Raw genomic sequence first — 16,890 nt, 5'->3', positions numbered from 1 at the left:
GGGTGACCAGGAGGGAGGGAGGGAGGGGACAGGATCAAGTGAAGAATTGGACTTTAAAGATAAACAAGGTCTTAAGAGATCAAGACCCTAATCCTCTCCTCACCTCAGCTGAGGACAATCAGGTTCCTAGAAGGTTCAGGTTAAATCAGACAGGATCCAGTATCGGAATCCGGTCAGCGGCAGGGAATTGATCCATTCCAGAAACTGGAAGACGCAAGCTGTCAGGTGATAGCTCGATAAAGCCTCAATGTCTGCCTAGGAGACAGGTGACAGGTGACAGCTGCATTTGATTAGGGTTCCTGTCACTATGACGTTTGCATTTAAATTCACCCCCAAGAACCTTTTTCCAGGCTCATAAAATTGGTCTGATTATCCCTTCACAAAGCCTGAAAAAATCAAGAAAAAAGAAAAATTCTTTTTTTTTTCACACATCAACAAGCTGTAGTCTTTAGATTCAAAATGCCCTTGCAAACCCACAGGAAACACTGTTCTTGTGTATCACGTCGCAGCATGAAGTCCCCACTTCCTTCGGGGGAAGAATGAAGCCATCTGGCAGAAGCTGCTCTCAGCTCTCTCCCGCCACCCCCCTCCCTGCTCAGGCCTCAGAGGAGCACATCTCACGTGCCACCTCCACTCCCAGCACGTCCCACTCCCAGCACGTCCCACTCCCGCAGGAGAGCCAGGCTTTATCCTCATGGGCCCTCCGGCCTGTTTACACAACCAGGCTCCACAATGACAGGGGCTCATACCGTTTCCAAGGTCAATGCCTGGTGCAGGGCTGGCACATAGTAGACACTCAATAAATGCTCACTGGATAGACGGATGGATGGATGGACGGATGGGTGGGTAGGTAGGTGGATGGATGATGGGTAGGAGGTGAATGGATGGGTGATAAGTGGGTGGGTGGGCCTGTGGGTGGGTGGATGGAGGGGTGAAAAGCTCCCAGCTGCCCTTCTAAGGCATTTTTCTAGCCCTTCACGTGGTCTAACTGACAAAGAGATTCACCATGCTTATTTGTAGTCCTTTAATTCCAAGCTAACAGTTGAGTACAGAAAAAAAGAATTATACACAAAGAAACTTAGAATTCGGCTATTTCCCTTCTCAGGGCCTTTGCACGTGCTGAGCCTTCTGCCTGAGATGCCCTTCTTCCTCATTCCAGGCAGCTGATAATGCCCCCTCTTCTTTCACAAATGTCACCTTCACAAGAAGCTCCCTCCCCATTAAACTTCCTACCCATGGTCTTTATTCTTAGCTTAAGACCCTTATCTGTTTCCTTTATATCTGTTTTAATTTGAAGTCTGTTTACTTCTTTTTCTTCTTCTTTTTCTCTCTTCTTCTAAAAGTACGTTCAAGGAAGACAGAGGCCAGGGCGACCTCACCTACCTTCTGCCCACCACCACACACACCACTGGCATACACTAGGTGTCCAATAAGTACTTACTGACTGGCATACACTAGGTGTCCAATAAGTGCTTACTGACTGGCATACACTAGGTGTCCAGTAAGTAATTACTGACTGGCATACACTAGGTGTCCAATAAGTATTTACTGACTGAATTAATCTGTCAATCAATTCATTCCATAAAAGGGAAATGGGTCCATAAAAAGGTGAATAAATGAAATAAGTAGACCTTCGGAATCACTCCTCAAAAAGTCTTGAATCTTAGGAAATAATGCATATATCAATAACAATTCAGATGAAATTTTTCATAAATTCTGACTCTTAGATCTTTAAAGCCGAGAGAATAGATTGAGAAAGGGAAGAAGTAAAAGCCTGTGAAGTGCCACATCTTATGAAAATGGAAATGGATCCAAGTATCCCATTAAAAGACAAAGACTCATAATTTGGAGGGAAAAAAATCAGAATTTAAATATACGTTGTTCATAAGAAACTCACCAAGACCAAAATGGCATACAATGAAAATAAAAAATTGGGAAACGCGGCCTTGAGTGGAAATATCAATATCAGACAAATAAAATTTAAAGCACAAAATATTACCGAGGACAACAATGAGCATTTTGTCTTCATAAAAGGTACGTGCATAATTTTAAAAAGCCCACGGTGATGTGCGTCCCGCGTGCCTGGCATTACATTAAGTACTTTACATTGGTCATATCATTTGATTTAAGAATCCCCAAAGAAAGTAGCACTTGCAGTGTTATGATCAACAAGCTTTCAGGAGAATCTAGAACTGGTTCATTATGAGGTAAGCAAGAGAGAAGAATTTGAACTCAGATCTGTCCGACTTCAGAACACAGATGGGAGATGAAACCTGGGCTCTTATCACACCTGTAATCTCAGCAACTCTGGAGGCTGAGACAGGAGGATGGCAAGTTTGAGGCCAGCCTCAGCAACTTAACAAGGTCCTAAGCAACTTAGCAAGACCCTGTTTCAAAGTAAAAAATAAAAAGGGCTGAAGATACAACTCAGTGATTAAGCACCCCTGGGTTTAATCTCAGGTACCCCCTCCCCCCCCAAAAAAATTTCAAATATAAGAAGCAAAATTTGTTTTAAAAAATACAAAAGATATTGAAAGAAATCACTGTCATACTAGGAGACCAGCAGAGTCTCCAGGCTTTGGCAAATCAATAGATAAAATCAAAAGTATACAGAGGCATTTAGCTTAGGAAAGGCAATAAAACTGAGTAAAAAATTTAAAAAAAAAATAAAGCAGAAGCTAAGTTATCAGGAAACAGAGAAAAACAGAATTGGAAGATACATTTAAGGGGTGGTTATTTGAGGGGGGAATATAAAACAGTAACACTTTGGCAAAGCTCATCAAGAAAATTTCTGAAAAAATAAAAATAGGAACTTCTCACTCAGAATGAGAGGAGGCAGAGCTACAGATAGCAAAGACATTTTCATATCACTACAGAATAACATTACATAGTCCTAGGCTGATAAACTAGAAATTCAATCAAATGATTATCCTTAGAAAAACACAGCACCTTTGAAAATGTCTCAGTAATGATCGTGGAATGCATTGGGAAATTTGTCAGATAACCCAATCCCAGAAAAGGCACGGGGGTCCCCAGAGTTGTTCTATCTGGGGTGCAGGAGATTCAGTCAAACTTCTCAAAACATTCCAAATCCTTTGCCACTTAAACCCTTGGTAAGCATTAAACACAAGAAAAGATGGAAGATATCCCAGATGTTTGGGTAAAAATAGAAAAAAAAAAACTTGTCAGAGATAGCAGACCCAAAAAAGTAAACTAGAGACAAATTTCACTAATGAATACAGACTCAAAGATCCTAAATATAATATAAATAAATTTAGCCCAACGAGGGGAACGAATAATGGAAGAGAAGCTGGGGGTGTAGCTCAGTGGTAGAATATGTGCTTAGCGTGTGCAAGGTTCTGGGTCCAATCCCCAGCACTAATAATAATAATAATAATAAATAGCAGAATGAATCAAGTACTGGGGAAAATATTAATGATAAATGTTATATATTGTTTCCATTTTTTATAATGAACATGGTTTTTTTTCTTTTGCTTTTTTAAAAATAATAACTATTTCTTTTCCACAGCTTGGTGGATTGGCTGAGCTCAGTCAGGTGATTCTTCTGCTCTACATAACGTCAGCTGGTGCCCACATACAATTTTCTTTCCTGGGGAGAAACTAAAGCAATGATTATGACCAGTGATGCATGGACTCTAGCATGTAAGTGTAGATGACTTGCAACTTCTCTGAAGAGCCATCTAACAACAAAGACCTTAACGATGACCACACTCTTTGACCCAGAAATTCCAGTTTTGAGGAACTGCATTAACAGACTGACTACAGTTGTGGTCCAAGTCATTTCAGGCCTCCAGTTGCCATGCCCTTTGGTAAGGCTTCATCAAACCGGCTCCATGCTTGTTCCTGTCATATGCTCTGACCTAAGGGAAAGACTTAATGTGAGCAAATTAATTCAAGCAAAAACTTGAAGAAAGCTTGTGCCTCAAGGTTTGCTTTTCTTGCTCCTCTTGCAACTCTTGCTACGGAGACATGCCGGGGCTGCTGGAGGGGAAATACCACAGTTATCCCCAGCACCTCACCAGCTGGTTACAAATGCACGAGCAGAACTCTCCTAGATCTGCTGCCTCCAGTCCAGACCTCAGGAACTAACCACCTGGCCCAAAATGCAGACCTGCAGAGCCACATAAGTAGTTGTTATTTGATGCCACTAAGTTGTGGGATGGTTTGTTACACAGCACAAGCTAACTATCGCATGAACTTATCCTTAGGAAACATTCAAAAACAACCATCCATCAAGATAAAAAATAAATACATTATTTGCAAAGATGGATAAATATAGGAACTGTTTAGGTAGATCGTGGTATATATCTGTTCAATGAAAATCCATCTAGCGATCAAAAATCCTTTCCCAGGAAAAGAGATGATGTGGAAGGATGTTCACAATATATCCTTTATTCCAAAATGAAGGTCATAACACAATTATGGTTATGAAGACTATTTTGTAACAAAAAAAGAGAGAGAGAGAAAAGCAGAGGGTGTAGCTCAGAGGTAGAGTAGTTGTCAGCATGCATGAGGCCCCTGGTTCAACTACTAGCACTGGAGAGAGAGAGAGAGAGAGAGAGGAAGAGAGGGGGAGAGAGAAAGGGAGAGATGAATGGAAGAGAGAGAAAGAGAGGGAGGGAGGAAAGAAGGAAGAAAGAGAGAGAGAGAGGGATGGAAAGAAAGAAGAAAGAGAATATGCACATCTTTATATGCATAGGAAATGCATGCAAAAATGTTAAAAATGCCAGATATTATTTTTCTTTTTGTGTTTTCCTATGATTTTCTTATGTTCTGACTATTTAAAAGTTGAAGCTTATAAATTGTCATCAAATCCCTCAGGAAGCTGACCTGGACACCGAGTCCACTGAAGGCCCCTGGTAAGAAATCAGAGGAGACATGCAGACAGCAGTCTAAATCCTCCTCGCAGAATCACGGCTCCACCAGCTCAAGCATGGGGCTCGCCAGTGAAACTGGGAAAAGTGAGAGGAAAAAGAGCAGAGACCTGCCACCACGGGGCTGCGATGGCCAATCTGTGAACGCCAAGTTCAGCCGGCTTTCCTGGCTTCTCCCCCCACCCACTCCTCCAGTCCTGATCTGCTCCTCCAACGTCGCCTTCTCAGGTTTCCTTCTTACTTTTTTCTTTATTTACCCAATAAATCTCTTTGAGGAGGGAAGGAAGGATTTAGGTAGGGGATGAGAGAGGTGTCCACAGATGAAGTGCATCCCAGGTCTGGACCCATCAGACCATCCCTGGAGTTGAAGAGTTAAGCCCCAGGACCACTCCATGTTTCCCCGTTAGTCTGAGTGGTCAGGGGCTGCAGATTTCCCATCTTGCTAACAGGATGCTGAGGGAGCCATGCCCCCACGTCACTGAGCTGTTCCCACTCTACATGGCATCCGAGGCATAAGACCTGAGAACGGCAATAAGTTGAGATCAAAAGAGTTGGGTGACAATCTAGTTCCGATGCCAACTTGATATAAAACTTCAGAATTTGCTTCATTTGTCTGAACTGTCCCTTTCTCCTAAATGGCTTCCAGTATGCTAAGCTCCTGGGGAAAACCAGTATTTTTTTTTTCTCTTCTATTTAGTGCTGTATGCCAGTATTCACTCAATGAATATACCTTGAACAAAATAATAAACAAAACGATCTGCATCCTCACTTACAACAGAATTTCAACACAAAGTCCAGATACACGGGAATGCAAGTGGGCTTTGAATTCCTAAGTCACGTTACAAAGATGATGACTGTTTGAATGCTTTATTAATATGAAGTAGAAATAATATTGTCTTGGAATTAACATGCTCATCCCTTGAGATAAAGGCTCTGGGGTTTTATAAAAAAAAAAAAAAAACAAGGTTGGAGAATCACTGAAGTAAGAGTTAAAGCTCATGACCTTAAAATGATTTAATCCACCCAATCAGCTGACTCTGCATCCTGAAACAGCAGAGCTTTTTAAACCCACCGTGTTGTCAGGCTTTCAAGTCTGGGGCAGACACAGAAGGGCCAAGGGGGTGTTATTTCACATCCTTCTTATTGAGAAGAATAGAAAAAACTGTGAGCCTTCCCAACACATCTGTCTGCCACCAATTAAAATGAGTGTTAAGGTCTTCTCCAAAGATCCCCTCTCCAGGGCTCCCAGTGACAGGGCTCCCAGTGACAGGTACATCTTTATCACTGAGACCAAGGGAACGGTGTCACTTATTAACAGGCATTTGTTTCAGTAAATGTCACAGGGAGATGTGGGATCCAGCCATTTCCCAATTTGCAGACACTTTCAAGATGTTGGTGATACAGCTCTGGGAGGGTGTGGGCAGGGGCCCTGTGGGGTTTTCTCACATTACACTAGAAAGGATTCTGATTGCACAAGAAGGTAGGTTGCGGGACCCCAGCCAAGTTCAACACTGACACATCCCCCTCTGGTCAGAGCCGCCGACAAACTTCTTGTGCTGTCTTTGGCAAAAGCTCCTCTCCCAGGTCAACGTGAAGGGCAGACATGTGGTGTCCTCCTTCACAAATGGCTTCATGAAGATGCTCGGCCATTAGGCCAGGCTTCAGGGCCTGGAAAACTGGGTGTTGGATCCCCAGAGCGGAAATCACCATAACTGAGCAGTTCTTGTAATAAAAAACTCCTGGTTCTTTGTTGAACCAGGGATTGTTAAAAACAGTAATGATAATATATTATTATTATTAATCACCATCATCATCATCATCCCTGTCCACAAACCCTTATTATATCTCTTTCACATCTGCCCAACAAGGGAAATTGGGCAACATACTTTGGGAAATGCCAAAGACAGCCCTGACCCTTGTTTGTGCATTTTATTGTTTCCAAAAAAAAAAAAGTAAGATTTATTAATACATATTCAACCAGGAGAAAAATTGGAGAACACAGAACCCATGTAATACTATGAAGTAGGTTTTATTATTCTTTTCAATATCAATCTCATTTTAAAGTGAAGAACAGAGCCAATTAAAAACACAAGATTGCATACTTGGTGAATACCAAAGGTAGGATTCAAATCTAGGTAGGAAAACTCCAAAATCTTAACCATTACACTATGTGGAATGTGGATGGATGGATGAATAAATGGATGGATGAATGGATGGATGGATGGATGGATGGATGAATGGATGGATGGATGGATGAATGAGTAGATGGATTAGTAGGTTGATGGGTGGATGGATGGTGGATGGATGGCCAGTCAAATACTAGCAGGTCTCATATTCATCCCACAAGTCTTTGTCATCCAGCTATGTCACCACTTCCATTATCAATGGAAAAGCAGTCATGGTTTCTAGGCACAAGGCCAGAGACCTGTATTAGGTGTGCTGTGTACTTGCCAGTAAGACAGTCTAATAACCTGAAGCCTGTACCCCAGTCCCCACCCCGAAGTCCCTTTCTGGCAGGCAGGGAAGAAGGAAATCCTTACAGATGAACAGCCAAAGCCAGTCCAATTCAGGGATGGCCCAGACAGGTCATGGTTAAGAAAAAGCAGACGTGACTAGGGTAGTGGAGGGAGGAGGGCCAGCCGGTGGTCACGGCAAAACCAACAGCACCTGAGTCAGAAGCAGTGGGTTCTGAGGATTTCTCCTTCCCTGTCTCCAGCACACACTGAAAATGGGAAATGGTTACCACACATCACTTGGCTTGCTAACGGCAGTCAGCATCCTGGATAAAAAGAACCCAGAGGGGACTGGGCTGGGGCTCAGCGGTAGCGCACCTGCCCGGCATGTGTGAGGCCCTGGGTTTGATTCTCAGCACCCCATACAAATAAATAAAGTAAAGGTCTATCAACAAGTAAAAAGAGAAAGAGAGAGAGAGAAAAAAGAACACAGGAAGACAGCAAGAAAGATGGCCCTGAACATCCATCCCCAGCACAGCCTGCTCCTGTGGCCTCTCCTGCTACAATGAGAGGGCCCCTGTGTCCCTGGAGAGGACTTGTCTTCCATCCCAGGAGGACACCAGGCTCACTCAGAGAGCTCGCATGGCTCCTCCTCCAGCCAAGCCAAGCTGGGCCTGTCAATGCTCAGTCCAAGTGTCTCCACAACCTCAAAAGTCCCTTGCACCCAGGATCTGTCCCAGGAGGCAGACTGAATCTAGAGACAGCATTGATTATGGGCAAGGACCAGCAGCCCGCTGAGGAAGAAGGACTTGCCTGAATTCTTTTGCTAGCGAAGTTTCACCATCACCAGGCTGAGGAAATGAGAAAGGGTAGGGGGTCCTGGCACCCCCAGCTAGAGAATCACTGGAGACCCTTATTTGGTAGCTGCACAGAAATCCTGGACAGTGCCCTGGGATTTGGTGATTACTTCCACGGTCAGCTTTGGAAAGGGAATAGGGTAGAAGGATGATGTCCATGTGTCCAGTAACCCCAGGCTGAAAACACAACTTCCTTTCCTCCAGTTCAAGTTGTCCGGTGGAGAACGGAGTCAGTCTGCAGTTAGGGGTGTGGGAAAGAGGGGCGTGCACCAGAGAAGAGTGTCTGTGGGGTGCTAGAGCCTTTCCTGACTACAGTGACCATTCTCCGAATCCCCCCTTCCCTGAGTCCTGATTCAATTCCTTCCTGTCACTGATCACAAACTGGACTCCTCGGCTCTTTCCAAATGCTCACTGGGGTGTCGTCCGTCTTTCTGCAGGAATATTGGCTCCATGAGGGTAGGGAGCTGTCTGAGCCATTCCAGACCCACAGAGTAGTCTGGTGACGGGGACACAGAGGGGGAGGATAGGATGTGAGTCACAAAGGATATTAGCCTTGGCCATGGTGGGTGGACATGGTACCCTGAGCACAGCATGAGTGTCAGAGCCAAGTTAGAGTTCAAATACCAATTCTATAACCTTGAAGTTAACTGTGCTCAAAAAAAAAAAAAATACAACAAAGGAGGTAAGTAAGACTCTGATAGAGAAAAAAGTCAGCAACACACAAATGTAAGTAACTTACACTCTCTGAACCTATTTCTTCCTCTATAACCGTGCTTGCTACCAATATGGTAGCCAATCGCTGCATGTGGCTGTTGAATATTTGAAACACGGTCAGTTTGAATGAAGACATGCAATCAACATAAAAGACACACCGACTTTTGAAGACTCCATATAGGAAAACGGTAAGACAACTCGTTAACAATTTTATGCTGATTACATGTTGATTGGGTAACATTGGGAATACATTGAGTTAAAGAAAACATATTATCAAAATTAATTTCCCTTTTTTTTTTTTTTACTTATTTTAAACGTGATTACTTAGAAAAGGTTCAATGGCACGCACACACACACACACACACACACACGGCTCAGTTACAGCTCACACTATAATTCTATCAGGTGACACTGATCTACAAAATATTGGTACAGGGTTGATACGGAGTTCAAGGATGTTACAGGTGAAGCATGCCAGGCATCCAGGTGTGCGTTCATTTCCTTCCCTCAACTTAATCCTGCCTACCAGCAGGTCCCTTCAACTCCCAAACCTTCCCACGTCTCTCCATCTGCACTGCCGCCACTAGAGAGACGCCATCCCCTCTCGTCTAAATGACTGCGACGATCTTCTGACTCATCTTCCTCCCTCCACTCACCAGCCAATGGAAGAGGTTTCAAATACCAATCTAATCCTTTCCATCTTCCCTAGAACGGTCCCAGTGCCTGTCACTGCCGTTAGCACAGAAGCTCCCGCTGGCCCATGCTGCCAGGCCTTCACACCAATGGGCCCCTGCCCACCTCCCACCCCCACCCCACACCCACTCTACCCCAGCCACGCTGGTCACGTCAAGCCAATGTCCTCCCCAGGAACGCTGTCTCTCACCTCCATGGCCCAGAATGATATTTCCCCAAATTTTTGCACGTCTGGCTCTTTCTCATCTTGTAGTTGTCGGATCCCATGACACACTGTGAGGAAATCCTTCCCCATCTAAAGTCCCCATCGTCCACACCACCCCTTTACTGAGTTCTCGTTCAGTTTCTTCATGCCACGGATCACAAATTGGACTCCTCCTGTTCTTTCCATTTGTTTACTGGTGGGTCATCTGTCTTCTTGCAGGAATGGAGGCTCCCCGAGGGCAGGGAGTTGTCCCCCACAGCACAGTCTGGTGACCGGGACGTGGCTGGTACCCGACAAATGCCAACTTAACACGTGGAAGTGTTAGATGCAACTATGGAAGAATTAGAGGCCAGGTCTACAGAAAAATCTTCCCAATCTTACTTCTGGATATGTCTCCAACAGAAGGGAAAGCGGGAAAGAGTTGTATGCACATTCATGTCCACAGCGGCACACTGCCAAGAAGAGGAAGCAGCCCCAGGGCCCCTCCACAGAGGAACAGATAGGCAATACGTACAGCGGATATCATTCAGCCTTAAAAAGGAAGGAGGTTCTAGTACGTGCTAAAACATAGACGAACCCTGTGGATGTTATGCTAAATGAAATAAGCCAGTTACAAATACCATGATTGCACTTATAGAAGACACCTAAAGTAGTCAAACTCATAGAAACAGAAAGTGGAACAGAGGCTGGGGGGAGGGGAAATGGGGAACTAAGGCCAAAGGGTATTTTCCTCAGTTTTATAAGATGAGAATGTTCTCGAGATCTGTCTCACACAATGTGAAGACGCTTTAAACAACTGTACTGTACACTTAAAAATGGTTTAGGCAAGGGCTGGGGTCATGGCTCAGTGGTAGAGCACTCACCTAGCACAGGTGAGGCACTGGGTTCCATCCTCAACACCATATAAAGATAAATAAATAAAGGTATCGTGTCCATCTGCAACTAAAAAATATTTTTTTTAAAAAAATGGTTAGGCTAGCAAATCTCATGTCATGTCTTTTTATCATAATTTAAAAATTTTTATTTTTTTTAAATAAGGTCTCCACCTATCCCCCAAAATAGAGGAGGATACTATTCAGAAACAACTGGAATTGAGAAAAGCCAGGGAAAAGAGAGTTGATGTAGACCCCAATCAATGGCACTGTCCTCTCTTCAACCTTCAGACACAAAGACCCATGCACCTGGGACCCCTTGAGTATCACAGAGTAATCAGGAGGAGAGGATTATATTCCCTGTTGAATCACTGCTAAAAAAAATTCTAGAAATCTGCTGTGAAGACATAATTAGGGATGTAGGCCTGGATGCTTATCAGCACATTAGTCAGCTTTGTGTCACTATAGCAAAATGCCTGAGATCATTAACTGATAAAGATAAAATGTTTATTTTGGCTCACAGTTTTGGAGATTCCAGTCCATGATCAATTGGCCCTGTGGCTTTGGACCTACCATAAGGAAGTGAGCACATCACAGTGGGAGTGCATGGCAGAGTAAAATCACTTACCTCATGGCCAGAGAGCAAAACCAGAGTGGAGGGGTCCAGGATCTCACGATCACCTTCAAGGTCACATTCCCAATGATCTAAAGACCTCCCACTAGGCCCTGCCTCTTACATGTCCCCATTCTACAAAGTCCCAGTAGTTCCATACTGGGGACCAAGCCTTCAGCACACAGGCTTTTTGAAGACATCCAAGATCCAAAGCGTAGCAGTCAGAATGTTGCTTAAAATAGTAAGAAATGGAAAATGCCACAAAGAATCTATCAGGTCTAGACTGTTCAAAGCATGCAATGGAGACAAGAGAGTCATCTGGAAAAAGCAATGAGGAAATGTGAATTGAAACACAGGTAGCATCCTGTGTCGCAATGACCCCATTTGCATGTGTGTGAGAGACAGAAACAAGGATAATACCAAGGTATTAACATTTCTGCATGAAGAGTTATTTGCTTTCTCTGAATTTCCTAATGTTCTACAACAAATACGTATTGCTATTGCCGTGAGGAAAAAAAATATTTTAAAGAAGAAAATACGGCAGGAGAAAAAGAAAAAAAAAAAAACATTTATAAGGAAACCCTCGGGGATCCCAGAGAAAATTCGAGTACCCTACTTCTTCAACTACAAGTAAAAATTACTGCACAGAAAGAATCCCCAGTCAGGAACAGAAAATACAAAACTTGAGTTATGTAACTCGGAGAGAGCTGCAGAGGCTGCCAGACACCCACAGAGACCCAAACAGACCTTTTGGAACTCAAATCAGGGCAGAGAAAACACACACAAAAAAAGTAATAGGACCCATCCAGGGGGGTAAAGATTAAGCGTACAGAAACACAGAGGCAAAAGAGGAGGAGGAGGAGGCAGGGAGCCATGTTCACGCCTCTCTCAGGTACCAGAGCAGCCTCATGGCAGGGGACGGGGGGAGTTCTCAAAGCTCGTTCCCCACACCCCTCCCAGGGAGCCCCTATAATTAAGCTAATACTAGGAGGCACGAGCTCTTCTATTTAGCTGTCATGTGCATGAGCACCAGAGGTGAGTCAGGCAGCTCCCCTGCAGAATGGAAAGGGCCCAGAAGCCTGTCAGCTGACCTAGCTTCTACGGTGGTGCCTCAACTGGGGTGGGGAGGCACATAACCCTGTACCAGGTGACTCCCGGAGAGTCCCATCAAGACTAGGGACAAATGACAATACGAGGAAACACTTTCAGAATGTCACTCAGGCCCTGTTGATCCACAGGGACCCATGCCTGGAACTGCAGATAGCACCAAACCCTCCATTCGAGCAGACCCTGAGCCAGGTGACCTGGTAACTGAGATGGCCAAGTGACTAACAGACAGGTAGCATATACAGGCTGGATATGCTAGAGAAAGGGGTGATTCATGCCCTCAGCAGGATGGAGCAGGGGCGCAGGAGACTGCCAGCATGCTATTCAGAACAGCACACAATTTAAAACCCATGAATTATTTATTTCTAGAATTTTCCATTTAATATTTTCAGACCAGAGTTGACTGTGGATAACTGAAACCACAGAAAGTGAAACCAGGGCTAATGGGGGACTACTGTAGAGATCCCCACAATGACTTTACCTTCCCAATGACTCCATGAAATAAGCATTTATATTTATTTTTTTAATTTAATTTAATTTAATTTTAGCAGCGCTGGTGACTGCACCCAGAGGCACTCTACCACTGAGCTACATCCCCAGTCCTTTTAATTTTTTTTTTCTTTTGAGACAGGGTCTCACTAAGTCACTCAGGCTGGACTTGAACTTGGAATCCTCCTGCCTCAGCCTCCCAGTTACTGGAATTACAGGTGGGTACCACCGTGTCTGGCTGAGAGATGTATTTTTATTATCCCCATTGTATAGACAAGAAAACTGAGATGCACAGAGGTTAGGTAACTTGCCCAAGGTCACACAGTTAATAAATGACAGGACCAGCATTCAAACTCAGGAAGTTGGGATTTCCCTTGGAAATCCCAAAGACCACGAGAGTTTTCCCCCGACTACTCTGACATCTGTGTGCAGGAGATTTATCTCAATGAAAGTTGCATAGGAAGCCTCAGGGTCGAATATACTGTTGCCCCTCATCACAAGCTATGAAAATGACCCAAACTGATTCTGGTCAACCACTTTCCCACCCCCGTGAAGTACAACTGCAGCCCGTGGCCCTCGGTATTCTCACCTTCCTAAGTGCCCACGAAACATGAAACCCAGCGCTCAGCAGGGGCCACGCTGCACCCAACCACTGCACCACCCTGCCTCTCCCGAGCACAGACTCTGCAGCCAGAAAGACAAACGGAGAGCCCTGCCTCCCCAGAGGCCTGTCCTGCAGAAAACTGGTGAACCTCTCTCCATTCCCCTGACCCCTGACCCCTCTACAACAGGGGGATCACCAGCACTTACAATCCATCCTCATGACGCACAGACTCCACATTCACCGCCTTGCTAAAGCTTATTCACACCCCCGAATCGATACTCATGGTGCTTCCAGGGCCATTCAGAGACATCTGCAGAGTAGCAATTGGAGTCCCCGGACCCACATGCTCCCAGCTGACGCTCAACAGTGACGTTCTGCCTTCCTGTCTCGGTTCTGCAGCTATGAGCTTCCTTCAGGTACGGGCCGTAGTGCTGTGGGCTGGGAGCTGGGTGTTGGTGAATCAATAGTATATATTCACGTGTCTCTCGACAGAAACACACATGTAAAAATAAATAAATAAATGACATTGTGGATCTCCCCACCACCTGATGAAAACGTCGTGACCAGAGACTCACAGGAACCTAACTGGGCTTCTCCCCGGGAGCAGTGGTTCAGTATTTGAGGTTCACTAATTCAGGGTTTGCGATGACTTTACAGAACACATGTCCTGCAAATGACGAAAAGCGACTGTCCCTCCTCTGACTGTCGGTCTTCAACGAGCCGCGACATCACTGAGGCGCTTTGATGCTGCTTTGACTCATCAAAACTGCTACCGAGGCATTTTTTTTTTTTTCATTTCCATCTATGCAGACTCTTAGCTTGAAGACTCGGGTGAAATCAAAGAAAACCAGGGCCCCACACAGAACGACTAACTGTCACTATTTTCTTGCCACATTTTTTTTTTATTGGTGCATGATAGTTGTACATAATGGTGTTTTGAACACATTCACCTCCTTGCTAAAGCTTATTCACTTGAACTGAACAGGACAATTGGTGGCCCAGACAGATCGACAGAAAGTTTTGAGCCAGGCATAAATAAAATAGAAAAAAAAAAAGGGAATGTGGTTGGCGATGTGGCTCGGTAGTTAAGCACCCTTAGTTTCAATCCCTGGTACAAAAAAAAAAAAACCCAGCAAATTTCAAGCAGAAAAGTTCTGATTGACTCACCTTGAGTCCATTCCTGAGTCTCTCTCTCCCCCAAGAGCGGGGGCCTTCTTTTCTTTCCTCTTTCTCTCCAGTTCTGCAGGGCCAAGTGGTGGTGGCGGTAGTCCTGAGTGCTAGTACTCAGTAGTACTAGTACTACTGAGTAGTACNGAAATCAAAGAAAACCAGGGCCCCACACAGAATCGACTAACTGTCTACTATTTTCTTGCCACAATTTTTTTTTATTGGTGCATGATAGTTTGTACATAATGGTGTTTTTGAACACAATTCACCTCCTTGCTAAAGCTTATTCACTTGAACTGAACAGGAACAATTGGTGGCCCAGAACAGATCGACAGAAAAGATTTTTGAGCCAGGCTAAATAAAATAGAAAAAAAAAAAGGGAAATGTGGTTGGCGATGTGGCTACGGTAGTTAAGCAAACCCTTAGTTTCAATCCTGGTACGAAAAAAAAAAAAAAAAAACCCAGCAAATTTCAGCAGAGAAGTTCTGATTGACTCACCTTGAGTCCATTCCTGAGTCTCTCTCTCCCCCTCCCCCTACCCCCTACCCCTATCACTCCCTCCCCTGATCCTTCCACCCTCATACTTCTTTCTTTCTACTGGGACTAGGATTAAACCAAGGGATACTTAACCACAGAGCTACATCCCCAATTCTTTTTATGTCTTAATTTTGAGACAGGGCTCCACTAAGTTGCTGAGGGCCCTGTTAAATTGCTGAGTTTGGCCTCAAACTTGTGATCAGCCTCTTCTTCAGCCTCCCTAGTCTCTGGAATTACAGGTGTGTGCCACCTTATCTGGTGTTCATTTGTTTTGAGGAAAGGTCTCGTTTAGTTGCTTAGGGCCTCAATAAGATGCCGAGGCTGGCTTTGAACTCAAAATCCCTCTCAGTCTCCTGAGCCGGTGGGATTACAGGCTTGTGCCACCATGCCTGGATGAAATTTGCATCTTTTTTTTTTTTTTCTTTTTTTGGTACCAGGGATTGAACTCAGGGCGCTTGACCACCCAACCATGAGCCACACCCCCAGCCCCATTTCGTATTTTATTTATAGACAGGGTCTCACTGAGTTCCTTTGGCACCTCCCTTTTGCTGAGGCTGGCTTTGAACACGCAATCCTCCTGCCTCAGCCTCCCGAGCTGCTGGGTTTACAGACATGCGCCACCTTGCTGGCCGAAATTTGCCCCTTAAACAGTTATTCACCCTATCAGTGTTGTCTTGAACGGATGGGTCATTACTTCCAGCTCCCTAGATTCCCAGAGCGTCTTTGATTCCAGAAGTTTCATCTTTTCCTTTACATCTGTGATTCTTCCCATATCCTTCTCATTTTAAGTCAATCAGAGTCCATTTATGTTACTTGCAAGCAAAAGATACGAAGAAAGGGATTTTCAAAGAAGGATTTTTTTTTTCACCATGTGTCCTTATCACTTTAAGTAAAAAAAAAAAGGCAATTCCAGTGCTAACCACTTTCCCCAACCAAACACTCTGCTGTCACTGGTAGTATTCTGAGAGGAGAGCACTAGGCAATGACACCAGTGAAATACCCGGATGTCCTTAAATCAGCTCAGCTCTTTCTGCTCAAATGAATTTCATACTAACGTTCTAAGAGATGTCACAAATGAGATCACCCATCCCCTGCCTAGGATCCCAGAATCCTGGAGAAAAACACGAAGGGGTTAGGAATGTCATCAAAAAGATCAGGAAACAACGGCAGACGAAAGAGCCAGCCGCCACACAGAGGGAGGCATGACCCTCTACCCTGTTTCCTTTTGTGTGTTTTGGTTTGGTTTGGGACAGTCGCTAATCTAGTGGGCAGGGGAAGTGTGATGTGGTCTATGCTCTGAACTGGAGCAAAGCCTTCCTCAGTTGCTTGCGATCACCTTTTGGGAATTAGGGGAACTTTGCTGACTTCTCCGACAGCTGGGCAGATTCGTGAAGAGTTAAACTTCTACAGCCAAATGGGCCTGATGGATACAGTCGGCCTTTGCAGCACTTACAAGTAACACTGTGCACAGAACTGTTTCATCTCTGACTTTCCCATGAGTGAAGGGATAACATCTGTCTGGATCCCCGTCATCTCTCACATGGATCTAGCCTGGGCCCTGGTCCACAGATGCAAATTCAGAAAACTATTGCAGGCAGGCAGGCAGGCACAGGTCAGTCAATGGTTTCCTGTCCACCCGGCGGGAGACCTCCACAATAGCTGTGGACATAAAGGCCTACGGGGG

General features: G+C 44.7%; 1 protein-coding gene across 2 annotated transcripts in view; it reads right to left on the bottom strand.

The window, feature by feature from the left end:
- Nucleotides 1-13,736, bottom strand: part of Prkcb (protein kinase C beta) — a 262,797-nt gene extending 249,061 nt beyond the window's left edge. For both annotated transcript variants that reach the window (XM_015490650.2, XM_048789666.1), the window contains exon 1: nt 13,709-13,736. In XM_015490650.2, the coding sequence (XP_015346136.2) occupies nt 13,709-13,721 (13 nt within the window). In that variant the 5' untranslated portion in view covers nt 13,722-13,736. The remainder of the gene's footprint in view (nt 1-13,708) is intronic.
- Between the last annotated feature and the right edge of the window lie 3,154 nt (nt 13,737-16,890).

The sequence above is a fragment of the Marmota marmota genome, unplaced genomic scaffold (genome assembly GCF_001458135.2).
Source record: "Marmota marmota marmota unplaced genomic scaffold, marMar, whole genome shotgun sequence".
Lineage (NCBI taxonomy): Eukaryota > Metazoa > Chordata > Mammalia > Rodentia > Sciuridae > Marmota > Marmota marmota.
The sequence above is the reverse complement of the archived record's forward strand: the minus strand, read 5'-3'. Positions and strand labels throughout refer to the sequence as shown.